Source organism: Ascaphus truei, unplaced genomic scaffold, assembly GCF_040206685.1.
Source record: "Ascaphus truei isolate aAscTru1 unplaced genomic scaffold, aAscTru1.hap1 HAP1_SCAFFOLD_527, whole genome shotgun sequence".
NCBI classification, from domain to species: domain Eukaryota; kingdom Metazoa; phylum Chordata; class Amphibia; order Anura; family Ascaphidae; genus Ascaphus; species Ascaphus truei.
Window position 1 is genome coordinate 210,317 of NW_027456858.1, and position 19,684 is coordinate 230,000.

The window sequence follows — 19,684 nt, forward strand, 5'->3', positions numbered from 1 at the left end:
GTGGCAGAGCCCGTGTAATACAGAGAGCGTGGGTGCAGCTGGATGGCAGAGCCCGTGTAATACAGAGAGCGTGGGTGCAGCTGGATGGCAGAGCCCGTGTAATACAGAGAGCGTGGGTGCAGCTGCCCCCTCCTCACCTTCTCCAGCTGGCTGTGCACGTGTTGAACGATCAGGTCCAGCGCCACAAAGTTCTCCCCTCCTGGAAGACAGACACAGATACTCAGCACTCATTTATGCCTAGAAATGATGCGCGTACACTGTGCTGGATTTCGGATCTCGCGCGCCTCACTTCCTGTGCGCTAAGGAACGGGATCGCTGGATTTCGGGGACACACACACACACACACAGTGACACACACACACAGTGACACACACAGTGACACACACACACACACAGTGACACACACACACAGTGACACACACAGTGACACACACACAGTGACACACACACACAGTGACACACACAGTGACACACACACAGTGACACACACACAGTGACACACACACACAGTGACACACACAGTGACACACACACAGTGACACACACACACAGTGACACACACACAGTGACACACACACACAGTGACACACACACAGTGACACACACACAGTGACACACACACAGTGACACACACACACACACACACAGTGACACACACACACACACACACACAGTGACACACACACAGTGACACACACACACACACACACACAGTGACACACACACACAGTGACACACACACAGTGACACACACAGTGACACACACACACAGTGACACACACACACAACGCGGCAGTAGGAGCGAGTGCAGCCCTGATCCTCGGATGATTGTATTAATATAAATATGTGTATGAATTCAGTCTATGCAGGAACGCTCCCTCGCACTCGCCCTCTCTCGCGCGCGCCCTCCCTCGCACTCGCCCTCTCTCGCGCGCGCCCTCCCTCGCACTCGCCCTCTCTCGCGCGCGCCCTCCCTCGCACTCGCCCTCTCTCGCGCGCGCCCTCCCACGCGCCCTCCCTCGCACCCACGCGCCCTCCCTCGCGAGCGCCCTCCCTCGCGCCCGCCCTTTCTCGCACGCGCCCTCCCTCGCACCCACGCGCCCTCCCTCGCGCCCTCCCTCGTCCGCGCCCTCCCTCGCGCGCGCCCTCCCTCGCACTCGCCCTCCCTCGCACGCGCCCTCCGTCGCACCCACGCGCCCTCCGTCGCACCCACGCGCCCTCCCTCGCGAGCGCCCTCCCTCGCGAGCGCCCTCCCTCGCACCCACGCGCCCTCCCTCGCACCCACGCGCCCTCCCTCGCGCCCGCCCTCTCTCGCGCGCGCCCTCCCTCGCACCCTCCCTCGCGAGCGCCCTCCCTCGCGAGCGCCCTCCCTCGCGCCCGCCCTTTCTCGCACGCGCCCTCCCTCGCACCCACGCGCCCTCCCTCGCACCCACGCGCCCTCCCTCGCGCCCTCCCTCTTGCACGCGCCCTCTGTCGCACCCACGCGCCCTCCCTCGCACTCGCGCCCTTGCACGCGCCCTCCGTCGCACCCACGCGCCCTCCGTCGCACCCACGCGCCCTCCCTCGCGAGCGCCCTCCCTCGCGCCCGCCCTCCCTCGCACGCGCCCTCCCTCGCACGCGCCCTCCCTCGCACGCGCCCTCCCTCCCTCGTGCGCCCTCCCTCCCGCCCTCCCTCGCGCGCGCCCTCCCTCCCGCGCCCTCCCTCCCGCGCCCTCCCTCGCGCGCGCCCTCCCTCGCGCGCGCCCTCCCTCGCACGCGCGCTCACCTCTGGGCACCACGATGTCGGCGAGCTGCACCGTGGGCTCGATGTACTGCTCGAACGACGGCTTGACAAACTTGTTATACTGTTTGATAACCCCCACGATGTCGCGGCCGCGCTCGGTGATGTCACGCTTCAACCTGCGCACCAGTCTGATGTCAGAGTCGGTGTCCACAAACACCTTCATGTCCAAGAGCTGCGGAGGTGGGCACGGAGAGAGAGGGTGGAGGGAGGAGAGAGAACGGGGGAGGAGAGAGAGGAGAGCGTTAAAGGAAGGGGGGGAGGGAATGGGAAGAGAAGAGGGGAGGGGTGGAGGGAGGAGAGAGAACGAGGGAGGAGAGAGAACGAGGGAGGAGAGAGAACGAGGGAGGAGAGAGAACGGGGGAGGAGAGAGAGGAGAGCGTTAAAGGAAGGGGGGAGGGAATGGGAAGAGATAAGAGGGGAGGGGTGGAGGGAGGAGAGAGAACGGGGGAGGAGAGAGAGGAGAGCGTTAAAGGATGGGGGGGAGGGAATGGGAAGAGGTAAGAGGGGAGGGGTGGAGGGAGGAGAGAGAACGGGGGAGGAGAGAGAACGAGGGAGGAGAGAGAACGGGGGAGGAGAGAGAGGAGAGCGTTAAAGGAAGGGGGGAGGGAATGGGAAGAGATAAGAGGGGAGGGGTGGAGGGAGGAGAGAGAACGGGGGAGGAGAGAGAGGAGAGCGTTAAAGGATGGGGGGGAGGGAATGGGAAGAGGTAAGAGGGGAGGGGTGGAGGGAGGAGAGAGAACGGGGGAGGAGAGAGAGGAGAGCGTTAAAGGATGGGGGGGAGGGAATGGGAAGAGGTAAGAGGGGAGGGGGGGAGGGAGGAGAGAGAACGGGGGAGGAGAGAGAGGAGAGCGTTAAAGGAAGGGGGGGAGGGAATGGGAAGAGATAAGAGGGGAGGGGTGGAGGGAGGAGAGAGAACGGGGGAGGAGAGAGAGGAGAGCGTTAAAGGATGGGGGGGAGGGAATGGGAAGAGGTAAGAGGGGAGGGGTGGAGGGAGGAGAGAGAATGGGGGAGGAGAGAGAGGACAGCGTTAAAGGAAGGGGGGGGGAGGGAATGGGAAGAGAAGAGGGGAGGGGTGGAGGGAGGAGAGAGAACGGGGGAGGAGAGAGAGGAGAGCGTTAAAGGATGGGGGGGAGGGAATGGGAAGAGGTAAGAGGGGAGGGGTGGAGGGAGGAGAGAGAACGGGGGAGGAGAGAGAGGAGAGTGTTAAAGGATGGGGGGGAGGGAATGGGAAGAGATAAGAGGGGAGGGGTGGAGGGAGGAGAGAGAACGGGGGAGGAGAGAGAACGGGGGAGGAGAGAGAGGAGAGCGTTAAAGGAAGGGGGGAGGGAATGGGAAGAGATAAGAGGGGAGGGGTGGAGGGAGGAGAGAGAACGGGGGAGGAGAGAGAGGAGAGCGTTAAAGGATGGGGGGGAGGGAATGGGAAGAGGTAAGAGGGGAGGGGTGGAGGGAGGAGAGAGAACGGGGGAGGAGAGAGAGGAGAGCGTTAAAGGATGGGGGGGAGGGAATGGGAAGAGGTAAGAGGGGAGGGGGGGAGGGAATGGGGGAGGAGAGAGAGGAGAGCGTTAAAGGAAGGGGGGGGGAGGGAATGGGAAGAGAAGAGGGGAGGGGTGGAGGGAGGAGAGAGAACGGGGGAGGAGAGAGAGGAGAGCGTTAAAGGATGGGGGGGAGGGAATGGGAAGAGGTAAGAGGGGAGGGGTGGAGGGAGGAGAGAGAACGGGGGAGGAGAGAGAGGAGAGTGTTAAAGGATGGGGGGGGAGGGAATGGGAAGAGATAAGAGGGGAGGGGTGGAGGGAGGAGAGAGAACGGGGGAGGAGAGAGAGGAGAGCGTTAAAGGAAGGGGGGGAGGGAATGGGAAGAGATAAGAGGGGAGGGGTGGAGGGAGGAGAGAGAACGGGGGAGGAGAGAGAGGAGAGCGTTAAAGGATGGGGGGGGAGGGAATGGGAAGAGATGGGAGGGGTGGAGGGAGGAGAGAGAACGGGGGAGGAGAGAGAGGAGAGCGTTAAAGGAAGGGGGGGAGGGAATGGGAAGAGATAAGAGGGGAGGGGTGGAGGGAGGAGAGAGAACGGGGGAGGAGAGAGAGGAGAGCGTTAAAGGATGGGGGGGAGGGAATGGGAAGAGGTAAGAGAGGAGGGGTGGAGGGAGGAGAGAGAACGGGGGAGGAGAGAGGAGAGCGTTAAAGGAAGGGGGGGGAGGGAATGGGAAGAGGTAAGAGGGGAGGGGTAGAGGGGGAGTGAGGGTGGTAGAGGGGGGAGGTGGGTGGTAGAGGGGGGAGGTGGGTGGTAGAGGGGGGAGGTGGGTGGTAGAGGGGGGAGGTGGGTGGTAGAGGGGGGAGGTGGGTGGTAGAGGGGGGAGTGAGAGTGGTAGAGGGGGAGTGAGGGTGGTAGAGGGGGGAGGTGGGTGGTAGAGGGGGGATGGAATAGGTAGGGAGGAAGATAGAGGAGATGGAGGTAGAGGGGAGGGAGAGGAATAGAGGAGACGGGGGGGGGGGGGGAGCGTCTCTATCGTACCTTCAGTAACTCCTTGTTGGCGAAAGACAAGATTCCCTCTAATATCACCACGTTGGCGCCATACACCGTTTTCTGAGGAGATGGGACGGGTTACAGATAAGGCCGCGCTGAGAGTGCGCGTGCAAACACTGGCGCGGCGTCGCACTCCTGCAGCAGGAGAGAGGTTTTTTGTCCTGTAGGAAGACGCGGCGGAGAGGCAAGTCGGAGCTGGTTCGTCCTCATTGGGCGAACCGGTCACGTGACCTGCCGTCGTGCTACAAAGACAAATTTACTTGTCTCCTCAAGCTTTGCTCTTGCCGACGCTCACGTGCGAGCGTCCTATACACGCTCTCATTCACCCAATGTGTTTCATCATGCAGCTCGCGTGCAGTCACACACACTGTGCATGGTATATACATACACACTCCTTCCTGCGGCTGTGCGGGGTGCAGTCACACACACTGTGCATGGTATATACATACACACTCCTTCCTGCGGCTGTGCGGGGTGCAGTCACACACACTGTGCATGGTATATACATACACACCCCTTCCTGCGGCTGTGCGGGGTGCAGTCACACACACTGTGCATGGTATATACATACACACTCCTTCCTGCGGCTGTGCGGGGTGCAGTCACACACACTGTGCATGGTATATACATACACACTCCTTCCTGCGGCTGTGCGGGGTGCAGTCACACACACTGTGCATGGTATATACATACACACCCCTTCCTGCGGCTGTGCGGGGTGCAGTCACACACTGTGCATGGTATATACACACACACCCTTCCTGCGGCTGTGCGGGGTGCAGTCACACACACTGTGCATGGTATATACATACACACTCCTTCCTGCGGCTGTGCGGGGTGCAGTCACACACACTGTGCATGGTATATACATACACACTCCTTCCTGCGGCTGTGCGGGGTGCAGTCACACACACTGTGCATGGTATATACATACACACTCCTTCCTGCGGCTGTGCGGGGTGCAGTCACACACACAGTGCATGGTATATACATACACACCCCTTCCTGCGGCTGTGCGGGGTGCAGTCACACACACTGTGCATGGTATATACATACACACCCCTTCCTGCGGCTGTGCGGGGTGCAGTCACACACACTGTGCATGGTATATACATACACACTCCTTCCTGCGGCTGTGCGGGGTGCAGTCACACACACAGTGCACGGTATATACATACACACCCCTTCCTGCGGCTGTGCGGGGTGCAGTCACACACACTGTGCATGGTACATACATACACACCCCTTCCTGCGGCTGTGCGGGGTGCAGTCACACACACTGTGCATGGTATATACATACACACCCCTTCCTGCGGCTGTGCGGGGTGCAGTCACACACACACACTGTGCATGGTATATACATACATACACACCCCTTCCTGCCGCTGTGCGGGGTGCAGTCACACACACTGTGCATGGTATATACATACACACTCCTTCCTGCGGCTGTGCGGGGTGCAGTCATACACACTGTGCATGGTATATACATACACACCCCTTCCTGCGGCTGTGCGGGGTGCAGTCACACACACTGTGCATGGTATATACACACACACCCTTCCTGCGGCTGTGCGGGGTGCAGTCACACACACTGTGCATGGTATATACACACACACCCCTTCCTGCGGCTGTGCGGGGTGCAGTCACACACATTGTGCATGGTATATACACACACACCCCTTCCTGCGGCTGTGCGGGGTGCAGTCACACACACTGTGCATGGTATATACACACACACCCCTTCCTGCGGCTGTGCGGGGTGCAGTCACACACACTGTGCATGGTATATACATACACACCCCTTCCTGCGGCTGTGCGGGGTGCAGTCACACACAAAGTGCATGGTATATACATACACACCCCTTCCTGCGGCTGTGCGGGGTGTAGTCACACACACTGTGCATGGTACATACATACACACCCCTTCCTGCGGCTGTGCGGGGTGCAGTCACACACACACACTGTGCATGGTATATACATACACACCCCTTCCTGCGGCTGTGCGGGGTGCAGTCACACACACTGTGCATGGTACATACATACACACTCCTTCCTGCGGCTGTGCGGGGTGCAGTCACACACACACACTGTGCATGGTATATACATACACACCCCTTCCTGCGGCTGTGCGGGGTGCAGTCACACACACTGTGCATGGTATATACATACACACCCCTTCCTGCGGCTGTGCGGGGTGCAGTCACACACACTGTGCATGGTATATACATACACACCCCTTCCTGAGGTTGTGCGGGGTGCAGTCACACACACTGTGCATGGTATATACATACACACCCCTTCCTGCGGCTGTGCGGGGTGCAGTCACACACACACTGTGCATGGTATATACATACACACCCCTTCCTGCGGCTGTGCGGGGTGCAGTCACACACACACTGTGCATGGTATATACATACACACCCCTTCCTGCGGCTGTGCGGGGTGCAGTTACACACACTGTGCATGGTATATACATACACACTCCTTCCTGCGGTTGTGCGGGGTGCAGTCACACACACTGTGCATGGTATATACATACACACCCCTTCCTGCGGCTGTGCGGGGTGCAGTCACACACACTGTGCATGGTATATACATACACACTCCTTCCTGCGGTTGTGCGGGGTGCAGTCACACACACTGTGCATGGTATATACATACACACCCCTTCCTGCGGCTGTGCGGGGTGCAGTCACACACACTGTGCATGGTATATACATACACACCCCTTCCTGCGGCTGTGCGGGGTGCAGTCACACACACTGTGCATGGTATATACATACACACTCCTTCCTGCGGCTGTGCGGGGTGCAGTCACACACACTGTGCATGGTATATACACACACACCCCTTCCTGCGGCTGTGCGGGGTGTAGTCACACACACTGTGCATGGTATATACATACACACCCCTTCCTGCGGCTGTGCGGGGTGCAGTCACACACACTGTGCATGGTATATACATACACACCCCTTCCTGCGGCTGTGCGGGGTGCAGTCACACAGTCACACACACTGTGCATGGTATATACATACATACACACCCCTTCCTGCGGCTGTGCGGGGTGCAGTCACACACACTGTGCATGGTATATACATACACACTCCTTCCTGCGGCTGTGCGGGGTGCAGTCACACACACAGTGCATGGTATATACATACACACCCCTTCCTGCGGCTGTGCGGGGTGCAGTCACACACACAGTGCATGGTATATACATACACACCCCTTCCTGCGGCTGTGCGGGGTGCAGTCACACACACTGTGCATGGTATATACATACACACCCCTTCCTGCGCCTGTGCGGGGTGCAGTCACACACACTGTGCATGGTATATACATACACACTCCTTCCTGCGGCTGTGCGGGGTGCAGTCACACACACAGTGCATGGTATATACATACACACTCCTTCCTGCGGCTGTGCGGGGTGCAGTCACACACACACTGTGCATGGTATATACATACACACCCCTTCCTGCGGCTGTGCGGGGTGCAGTCACACACACAGTGCATGGTATATACATACACACTCCTTCCTGCGGCTGTGCGGGGTGCAGTCACACACACTGTGCATGGTATATACATACACACCCCTTCCTGCGGCTGTGCGGGGTGCAGTCACACACACTGTGCATGGTATATACATACACACCCCTTCCTGAGGTTGTGCGGGGTGCAGTCACACACACTGTGCATGGTATATACATACACACCCCTTCCTGCGGCTGTGCGGGGTGCAGTCACACACACTGTGCATGGTATATACATACACACCCCTTCCTGCGGCTGTGCGGGGTGCAGTCACACACACTGTGCATGGTATATACATACACACCCCTTCCTGCGGCTGTGCGGGGTGCAGTCACACACACTGTGCATGGTATATACATACACACCCCTTCCTGAGGTTGTGCGGGGTGCAGTCACACACACTGTGCATGGTATATACATACACACCCCTTCCTGCGGCTGTGCGGGGTGCAGTCACACACACACTGTGCATGGTATATACATACACACCCCTTCCTGCGGCTGTGCGGGGTGCAGTTACACACACTGTGCATGGTATATACATACACACTCCTTCCTGCGGTTGTGCGGGGTGCAGTCACACACACTGTGCATGGTATATACATACACACCCCTTCCTGCGGCTGTGCGGGGTGCAGTCACACACACACTCTGCATGGTATATACATACACACCCCTTCCTGCGGCTGTGCGGGGTGCAGTCACACACACACTGTGCATGGTATATACATACACACCCCTTCCTGCGGCTGTGCGGGGTGCAGTTACACACACTGTGCATGGTATATACATACACACTCCTTCCTGCGGTTGTGCGGGGTGCAGTCACACACACTGTGCATGGTATATACATACACACCCCTTCCTGCGGCTGTGCGGGGTGCAGTCACACACACTGTGCATGGTATATACATACACACTCCTTCCTGCGGTTGTGCGGGGTGCAGTCACACACACTGTGCATGGTATATACATACACACCCCTTCCTGCGGCTGTGCGGGGTGCAGTCACACACACTGTGCATGGTATATACATACACACCCCTTCCTGCGGCTGTGCGGGGTGCAGTCACACACACTGTGCATGGTATATACATACACACTCCTTCCTGCGGCTGTGCGGGGTGCAGTCACACACACTGTGCATGGTATATACACACACACCCCTTCCTGCGGCTGTGCGGGGTGTAGTCACACACACTGTGCATGGTATATACATACACACCCCTTCCTGCGGCTGTGCGGGGTGCAGTCACACACACTGTGCATGGTATATACATACACACCCCTTCCTGCGGCTGTGCGGGGTGCAGTCACACAGTCACACACACTGTGCATGGTATATACATACATACACACCCCTTCCTGCGGCTGTGCGGGGTGCAGTCACACACACTGTGCATGGTATATACATACACACTCCTTCCTGCGGCTGTGCGGGGTGCAGTCACACACACAGTGCATGGTATATACATACACACCCCTTCCTGCGGCTGTGCGGGGTGCAGTCACACACACAGTGCATGGTATATACATACACACCCCTTCCTGCGGCTGTGCGGGGTGCAGTCACACACACTGTGCATGGTATATACATACACACCCCTTCCTGCGCCTGTGCGGGGTGCAGTCACACACACTGTGCATGGTATATACATACACACTCCTTCCTGCGGCTGTGCGGGGTGCAGTCACACACACAGTGCATGGTATATACATACACACTCCTTCCTGCGGCTGTGCGGGGTGCAGTCACACACACACTGTGCATGGTATATACATACACACCCCTTCCTGCGGCTGTGCGGGGTGCAGTCACACACACAGTGCATGGTATATACATACACACTCCTTCCTGCGGCTGTGCGGGGTGCAGTCACACACACTGTGCATGGTATATACATACACACCCCTTCCTGCGGCTGTGCGGGGTGCAGTCACACACACTGTGCATGGTATATACATACACACCCCTTCCTGCGGCTGTGCGGGGTGCAGTCACACACACTGTGCATGGTATATACACACACACCCCTTCCTGCGGCTGTGCGGGGTGCAGTCACACACACAGTGCATGGTATATACATACACACTCCTTCCTGCGGCTGTGCGGGGTGCAGTCACACACACACTGTGCATGGTATATACATACACACCCCTTCCTGCGGCTGTGCGGGGTGCAGTCACACACACACTGTGCATGGTATATACATACACACTCCTTCCTGCGGCTGTGCGGGGTGCAGTCACACACACTGTGCATGGAATATACATACACACCCCTTCCTGCGGCTGTGCGGGGTGCAGTCACACACACTGTGCATGGTATATACATACACACCCCTTCCTGCGGCTGTGCGGGGTGCAGTCACACACACTGTGCATGGTATATACATACACACCCCTTCCTGCGGCTGTGCGGGGTGCAGTCACACACACTGTGCATGGTATATACATACACACTCCTTCCTGCGGCTGTGCGTGGTGCAGTCACACACACTGTGCATGGTATATACATACACACCCCTTCCTGCGGCTGTGCGGGGTGCAGTCACACACACTGTGCATGGTATATACATACACACCCCTTCCTGCGGCTGTGCGGAGTGCAGTCACACACACTGTGCATGGTATATACATACACACCCCTTCCTGCGGCTGTGCGGGGTGCAGTCACACACACTGTGCATGGTATATACATACACACCCCTTCCTGCGGCTGTGCGGGGTGCAGTCACACACACTGTGCATGGTATATACATACACACCCCTTCCTGCGGCTGTGCGGGGTGCAGTCACACACACTGTGCATGGTATATACATACACACTCCTTCCTGCGGCTGTGCGGGGTGCAGTCACACACACTGTGCATGGTATATACATACACACTCCTTCCTGCGGCTGTGCGTGGTGCAGTCACACACACTGTGCATGGTATATACATACACACTCCTTCCTGCGGCTGTGCGGGGTGCAGTCACACACACTGTGCATGGTATATACATACACACCCCTTCCTGCGGCTGTGCGGGGTGCAGTCACACACACTGTGCATGGTATATACATACACACTCCTTCCTGCGGTTGTGCGGGGTGCAGTCACACACACTGTGCATGGTATATACATACACACCCCTTCCTGCGGCTGTGCGGGGTGCAGTCACACACACTGTGCATGGTATATACATACACACCCCTTCCTGCGGCTGTGCGGGGTGCAGTCACACACACTGTGCATGGTATATACATACACACTCCTTCCTGCGGCTGTGCGGGGTGCAGTCACACACACTGTGCATGGTATATACACACACACCCCTTCCTGCGGCTGTGCGGGGTGTAGTCACACACACTGTGCATGGTATATACATACACACCCCTTCCTGCGGCTGTGCGGGGTGCAGTCACACACACTGTGCATGGTATATACATACACACCCCTTCCTGCGGCTGTGCGGGGTGCAGTCACACAGTCACACACACTGTGCATGGTATATACATACATACACACCCCTTCCTGCGGCTGTGCGGGGTGCAGTCACACACACTGTGCATGGTATATACATACACACTCCTTCCTGCGGCTGTGCGGGGTGCAGTCACACACACAGTGCATGGTATATACATACACACCCCTTCCTGCGGCTGTGCGGGGTGCAGTCACACACACAGTGCATGGTATATACATACACACCCCTTCCTGCGGCTGTGCGGGGTGCAGTCACACACACTGTGCATGGTATATACATACACACCCCTTCCTGCGCCTGTGCGGGGTGCAGTCACACACACTGTGCATGGTATATACATACACACTCCTTCCTGCGGCTGTGCGGGGTGCAGTCACACACACAGTGCATGGTATATACATACACACTCCTTCCTGCGGCTGTGCGGGGTGCAGTCACACACACACTGTGCATGGTATATACATACACACCCCTTCCTGCGGCTGTGCGGGGTGCAGTCACACACACAGTGCATGGTATATACATACACACTCCTTCCTGCGGCTGTGCGGGGTGCAGTCACACACACTGTGCATGGTATATACATACACACCCCTTCCTGCGGCTGTGCGGGGTGCAGTCACACACACTGTGCATGGTATATACATACACACCCCTTCCTGCGGCTGTGCGGGGTGCAGTCACACACACTGTGCATGGTATATACACACACACCCCTTCCTGCGGCTGTGCGGGGTGCAGTCACACACACAGTGCATGGTATATACATACACACTCCTTCCTGCGGCTGTGCGGGGTGCAGTCACACACACACTGTGCCTGGTATATACATACACACCCCTTCCTGCGGCTGTGCGGGGTGCAGTCACACACACACTGTGCATGGTATATACATACACACTCCTTCCTGCGGCTGTGCGGGGTGCAGTCACACACACTGTGCATGGAATATACATACACACCCCTTCCTGCGGCTGTGCGGGGTGCAGTCACACACACTGTGCATGGTATATACATACACACCCCTTCCTGCGGCTGTGCGGGGTGCAGTCACACACACTGTGCATGGTATATACATACACACCCCTTCCTGCGGCTGTGCGGGGTGCAGTCACACACACTGTGCATGGTATATACATACACACTCCTTCCTGCGGCTGTGCGTGGTGCAGTCACACACACTGTGCATGGTATATACATACACACCCCTTCCTGCGGCTGTGCGGGGTGCAGTCACACACACTGTGCATGGTATATACATACACACCCCTTCCTGCGGCTGTGCGGAGTGCAGTCACACACACTGTGCATGGTATATACATACACACCCCTTCCTGCGGCTGTGCGGGGTGCAGTCACACACACTGTGCATGGTATATACATACACACCCCTTCCTGCGGCTGTGCGGGGTGCAGTCACACACACTGTGCATGGTATATACATACACACCCCTTCCTGCGGCTGTGCGGGGTGCAGTCACACACACTGTGCATGGTATATACATACACACTCCTTCCTGCGGCTGTGCGGGGTGCAGTCACACACACTGTGCATGGTATATACATACACACTCCTTCCTGCGGCTGTGCGTGGTGCAGTCACACACACTGTGCATGGTATATACATACACACTCCTTCCTGCGGCTGTGCGGGGTGCAGTCACACACACTGTGCATGGTATATACATACACACCCCTTCCTGCGGCTGTGCGGGGTGCAGTCACACACACTGTGCATGGTATATACATACACACTCCTTCCTGCGGCTGTGCGGGGTGCAGTCACACACACTGTGCATGGTATATACATACACACCCCTTCCTGCGGCTGTGCGGGGTGCAGTCACACACACTGTGCATGGTATATACATACACACCCCTTCCTGCGGCTGTGCGGGGTGCAGTCACACACACTGTGCATGGTATATACATACACACTCCTTCCTGCGGCTGTGCGGGGTGCAGTCACACACACTGTGCATGGTATATACATACACACCCCTTCCTGCGGCTGTGCGGGGTGCAGTCACACAGTCACACACACTGTGCATGGTATATACATACATACACACCCCTTCCTGCGGCTGTGCGGGGTGCAGTCACACACACTGTGCATGGTATATACATACATACCCCTTCCTGCGGCTGTGCGGGGTGCAGTCACACACACTGTGCATGGTATATACATACACACTCCTTCCTGCGGCTGTGCGGGGTGCAGTCACACACACTGTGCATGGTATATACATACACACCCCTTCCTGCGGCTGTGCGGGGTGCAGTCACACAGTCACACACACTGTGCATGGTATATACATACATACACACCCCTTCCTGCGGCTGTGCGTGGTGCAGTCACACACACTGTGCATGGTATATACATACACACTCCTTCCTGCGGCTGTGCGGGGTGCAGTCACACACACTGTGCATGGTATATACATACACACCCCTTCCTGCGGCTGTGCGGGGTGCAGTCACACACACTGTGCATGGTATATACATACACACTCCTTCCTGCGGCTGTGCGGGGTGCAGTCACACACACTGTGCATGGTATATACATACACACTCCTTCCTGCGGCTGTGCGGGGTGCAGTCACACACACTGTGCATGGTATATACATACACACCCCTTCCTGCGGCTGTGCGGGGTGCAGTCACACAGTCACACACACTGTGCATGGTATATACATACATACACACCCCTTCCTGCGGCTGTGCGGGGTGCAGTCACACACACTGTGCATGGTATATACATACACACCCCTTCCTGCGGCTGTGCGGGGTGCAGTCACACACACTGTGCATGGTATATACATACACACTCCTTCCTGCGGCTGTGCGGGGTGCAGTCACACACACTGTGCATGGTATATACATACACACTCCTTCCTGCGGCTGTGCGGGGTGCAGTCACACACACTGTGCATGGTATATACATACACACTCCTTCCTGCGGCTGTGCGGGGTGCAGTCACACACACTGTGCATGGTATATACATACACACCCCTTCCTGCGGCTGTGCGGGGTGCAGTCACACACACTGTGCATGGTATATACATACACACTCCTTCCTGCGGCTGTGCGTGGTGAAATCGTACACCGGCACTTTGATGCTCTTCCCTTTCTTGAGTTTGCGCAGAACGTTCACCAGAAGATCAAAGTCAAACGCATCGGGGTGGTCAAAATTATATTCATTCCGCGCAGCGAGTTCCTGTTCCTCCTTACTGAGAACCTGCAGGACAGAGGGCACGGGTCAATATAACCCCATATACAGGGCACGGGTCAATATAACCCCATATACAGGGCACGGGTCAATATAACCCCATATACAGGGCACGGGTCAATATACACACACACGCCTTATAGAAGCAGTCCACACACACACACACACACACACACACACACACACCCCTAATAGAAGCAGTCCACACACACACACCCCTAATAGAAGCAGTCCACACACACACACACACACACACACACGCCTTATAGAAGCAGTCCACACACACACACACACACACACACACACACACACACACACACCTAATAGAAGCAGTCCACACACACCCCTAATAGAAGCAGTCCACACACACACACACACACACACACCTAATAGAAGCAGTCCACACACCCCCCTAATAGAAGCAGTCCACACACACACACACACACACACACACACACACACACACACACACACACACACACACACACACACACACACACACACACACACACCCCCCCCCCTAATAGAAGCAGTCCACACACACACACACACACACCCCCCTAATGATTGGAGGTGCAGGGGGGTGATTGGAGGTGCAGAGGGGGGTGATTGGAGGTGCAGAGGGGGGTGATTGGAGGTGCAGAGGGGGGTGATTGGAGGTGCAGAGGGGGGTGATTGGAGGTGCAGAGGGGGGTGATTGGAGGTGCAGAGGGGGGTGATTGGAGGTGCAGAGGGGGGTGATTGGAGGTGCAGAGGAAGGTCATTGGAGGTGCAGAGGGGGGGTCATTGGAGGTGCAGAGGGGGGGTCATTGGAGGTGCAGAGGGGGGTCATTGGAGGTGCAGAGGGGGGTCATTGGAGGTGCAGAGGGGGGTCATTGGAGGTGCAGAGGGGGGTCATTGGAGGTGCAGAGGGGGGTCATTGGAGGTGCAGAGGGGGGTCATTGGAGGTGCAGAGGGGGGTCATTGGAGGTGCAGAGGGGGGTCATTGGAGGTGCAGAGGGGGGTCATTGGAGGTGCAGAGGGGGGTCATTGGAGGTGCAGGGGAGGGTCATTGGAGGTGCAGGGGAGGGTCATTGGAGGTGCAGGGGAGGGTCATTGGAGGTGCAGGGGAGGGTCATTGGAGGTGCAGGGGAGGGTCATTGGAGGTGCAGGGGAGGGTCATTGGAGGTGCGGGGGGGGGGTGATTGGCGGTGGAGGGGGGGAGAATGATGTGAGGAGCAAGGGGGGAGAATGATGTGAGGTGCACAGGGGAGAAGGATGTGAGGTGCAGGGGGGGTGGGATGTGTGTGGTGTGCAGGGGGTATTGTGTGTTTGATGTGGAGGGGGAGTATTATGTGTGTGGGTGAAGGGGAGAGATGGGGGTATGAGAGATAGATGGGGAGTATCGCAAAGGTTGATAGTGAGGGGTTCTGGGGGAGATATGAGGATGATGATGAGGGGTGCTGGGGGAGATATACGAGGATGATGATGATGAGAGGTGCTGGAGGAGAGATGATGATGATGATGATGATGATGATGATGATGATGATGATTTTACCCGTGCGGCCCAAAAATGTTTTCCTTGGAGCAGCTCTCACTTTACGAGTTGTGCAGGCCTGATCTACTTGAACAACACCCTGTTTAGAGGAACCATCTGTTTTAATGTCCCTCACATGTGCCAATTAAGTTGCCTGGGTTGAGCTTAATTCAGTCAGGTGACATTTTAGAGCTACATACAGTAAGCACACACATAGCCGCCATGCTGTCTGCAGCCCACGTCCAAGTAGCACATTTTAAGTAACAAGCAAAGTGGAGTTTAAAAGGGAGTTCAAATGGAGTGAAGTGGAAAGGAGGATATTATCTATCCCAGACTGCACATCTCACCACGTTACTATTGCTGTGATGCCACCTTTACTATTTATTTTTGCTGTGGCCTCACTTCTTCTCAAATTATGCACTTCCGTCCTTATGTCTCTAACTCTATTCATATATCTCCATCTCTCCTTCCTTCCCCGCTTCTCTGTTCACATGAACTCCTTTCTTACCTGCGCCCTCTGTCACCACACAGCTATACCCCCTGCACTAAAACACACCCCTACAAATCATCCTCACACATTCTCTTTCTGTCCATGCTTCTCCTCCTCGCTTCTGGGGATATCTCTCCCAATCCTGGTCCCTGCCTTATTCCTACTTGCTCTCGTCCTCGCCTCCCACATGCAACTTCTGCTCCTTCTGGTGTCAACCCCTCCAACCTCATACCCATCCCCTGCCACCCTCCCTCCTCTCTCCCTTTCTCCTGTGCCCTTTGGAATGCTCGCTCCCTTTCTAACAAGTTCCTCTCTGTGCATGACTTCTTTCTCTCTCACTCTCTGCTCCTATTTGCTATAACTGAGACCTGGCTCACTCAGTCTGACACTGCTCTGGAAGCTGCCCTCTCCTACGGTGGCCTTTCCTTCTCCCACACTCCGCACACTGATGGCAGGGGTGGAGGCGTGGGGCTCCTGCTCTCCTCTCTCTGCCGTTACTGAACCCTTCCTATTCCTCCATATCTTGCCTTTCCCTCCATTGAGGCTCACACTGTTCAGATCTTCTCTCCTCTCCCTGTCCACGTGGCAGTCATCTATCGCCCACCTACCTCTACTCACCCCCCTTCTGCCTTTCTCTCTGAGTCCTGGCTCTCTTTCTTTCTCTCCTCAGACACCTGTTCTTCTCCTTGGGGACTTCAATTGCCACATTGATGACCCCTCTCTCCCCTGGGCTTACGGCTTTCTCTCTCTATCCTATTGGCCTTCAAAAGTGGACTGCTGCCAGCACCCACAAGGATGGCCACTACCTAGACCTGGTTTTCACTAAACTTTTCTCTCTGATTTCTCCATTTCCTCATCTTATTCTCTCTATCTCGCTTCTCCCCTTCTCCATCTCCCCCTCATTTCTGCAGAAACCTGCGCTCTATTAACCTGCCAACCTTGATTCCACTTTACGCTCCTCCCTCTCCTCTCTCAGCTCTGCGACAGACCCTGACAACCTGGTTAGGAACTACAACTCTGCCTTGTCCTCCTCTCGATCTACATGTGCCGCTTTCTCTCTGCCGCCCTCGCCCTTTTAACCCCAGACCCTGGCTAAATTCCCACACGCGCATGCTGCGTTCCTCCACTCGTTCCTCTGAACGCCTCTGGAGTAAATCTCACACTCTCGCAGACTTCCTTCACTACAAGTTTGTTGTTCTGTTTCAACTCTGCCCTCTCGCAAGCTAAACAAGCCTACTTTTTTGCACTAATAAAAACGCACAAGTCTAACCCACGCCGACTGTTCTCTGTCTGACTCTCTACTCAGACCACCCTCAGCTGCCTCTTCTTCTTCCTCCATCTCACCTCAGGACTTTGCTATTTTAAGGAAAAGGTGGAATCCATACGGCAGAACATCCCCTCTGTTTCCTCCTCCCATCCTACACCTCTTCCCAACTCTCCTCCTGCCTTCCTTCTCTCTTTTTCCGCAGTCACAGAGGAGGATGTGTTGTTGCTGATCTCCTCTTCTCCCTCTAGACCCCATTCCCTCCCATCTCCTAAAACTTCTTGCTCCTACTATAATCCCTAGGCTCACACATTTTTAACTCCTCCCTCTGCTCTGGTACCTTTCCCTCTTCCATCAAACATGCAACAGTCATACCATTACTCATAAACAGCAAGCTTGACCCTACCTGTCTTTCTAATGATCGACCTGTCTCCCTCCTGCCTTTTGCCTCTAAACTCCTTGAACGTCTTGTATTCTCTCGCTTGCTCCATTTTCTCAACACCTATTCTCTCCTAGACCCTCTACAATCTGGCTTCCGCACTGCTCACTCCACGGAAACAGCCCTCACTAAAATAACTGACGACCTCCATGCTGCCAAAGACAGAGGTCATTACACTCTGCTCATATTACTCGACCTCTCTGCAGCATTTGACAACGTGGACCACCCTCTTCTCCTTCACATTCTCCAGCCTCTTGGTATTCGGAACAAAGCTCTATCCTGGATCTCATCCTACCTCTCCCATCGTACTTTCAGTATCTCCTTTGCAAAACACCTCCTCTATCGATCTCTTTGTGTGGGTACCACAGGGCTCTGCCCTGGGACCTCTTCTCTTTACACACTCTCTCTAGGTGACCTAATCACATCTCGTGTTTAAATATCACCTCTATGCGGACGACACAAATGTACTTTTCAACCCCTGATCTTACTCCTGCTGTACAGACCAAAGTTTCTGAATGTCTCTCTGCTATATCATCCTGGATGGCCCTCCGCCGCCTTAAACTCAACATGGCTAAAACAGAGCTCCTCATACTTCCTCCCAAACCTGGCCCTACTACCTCCTTCCACATTACTGTTGGAACTACCATCATTCACCCAGTAGCCCAAGCACACTGCCTAGGGGTCACACTCGACTCCTCTCTCACATTCGCCCCTCACATTCAAAACATTTCTAAAACTTGTCGCTTTTTCCTCCGCAATATAACAAAGATACGCCCTTTCCTATGTTGCTCGACTGCTAAAACTCTGACTCAGGCCCTCATTCTCTCCCGTCTTGATTACTGTAACCTCCTGCTGTCCGGCCTTCCTGCCTCTCACCTGTCTCCCCTACAATCTATCCTAAACGCTGCTGCCAGAATCACTCTACTCTTTCCTAGATCTGTCTCCGCGTCTCCCCTCATGAAATCCCTCTCCTGGCTTCCAATCAAATCCCGCATCTCACACTCCATTCTTCTCCTCACTTTTAAAGCTTTACACTCTTCTGCCCCTCCTTACATCTCAGCCCTAATTTCTCGCTATGTATTGAGGATGTCTTCTCTCTACCCCCTTTGTATCTAAAGCCCTCTCCCGCCTTAAACCTTTCTCACTGACTGCCCCACACCTCTGGAATGCCCTTCCCCTCAGTACCCGACTAGCACCCTCTCTATCCACCTTTAAGACCCCACTTAAGACACACTTGCTTAATGAAGCATATATGAGTAGCACCTTGGCTAATACTATACACGATACATAACGCTTGGCCCCCTGCAGACGCACTTACCAGAACGCCCTCCTACTGTCTCTGTACGTTCCTCCTACCAATTAGATTGTACGCTCTTCGGAGCAGGGACTCCTCTTTCACAATGTTACATTTATGTCTGAAGCTGGCTGGGGCTGGCTG

General features: G+C 55.7%; 1 protein-coding gene across 1 annotated transcript in view; it reads right to left on the minus strand.

The window, feature by feature from the left end:
• LOC142485082 (uridine-cytidine kinase-like 1) overlaps positions 1-19,684 on the minus strand; it is a 112,904-nt gene that overhangs the window by 53,081 nt on the left and 40,139 nt on the right. The window contains exons 2-5 of the mRNA XM_075584287.1: positions 14,376-14,546; positions 4,291-4,362; positions 1,766-1,955; positions 138-199 (exon numbers count right to left, since the gene is read on the minus strand). Coding sequence (XP_075440402.1) covers positions 138-199; positions 1,766-1,955; positions 4,291-4,362; positions 14,376-14,546 — 495 coding nt within the window. The remainder of the gene's footprint in view (positions 1-137; positions 200-1,765; positions 1,956-4,290; positions 4,363-14,375; positions 14,547-19,684) is intronic.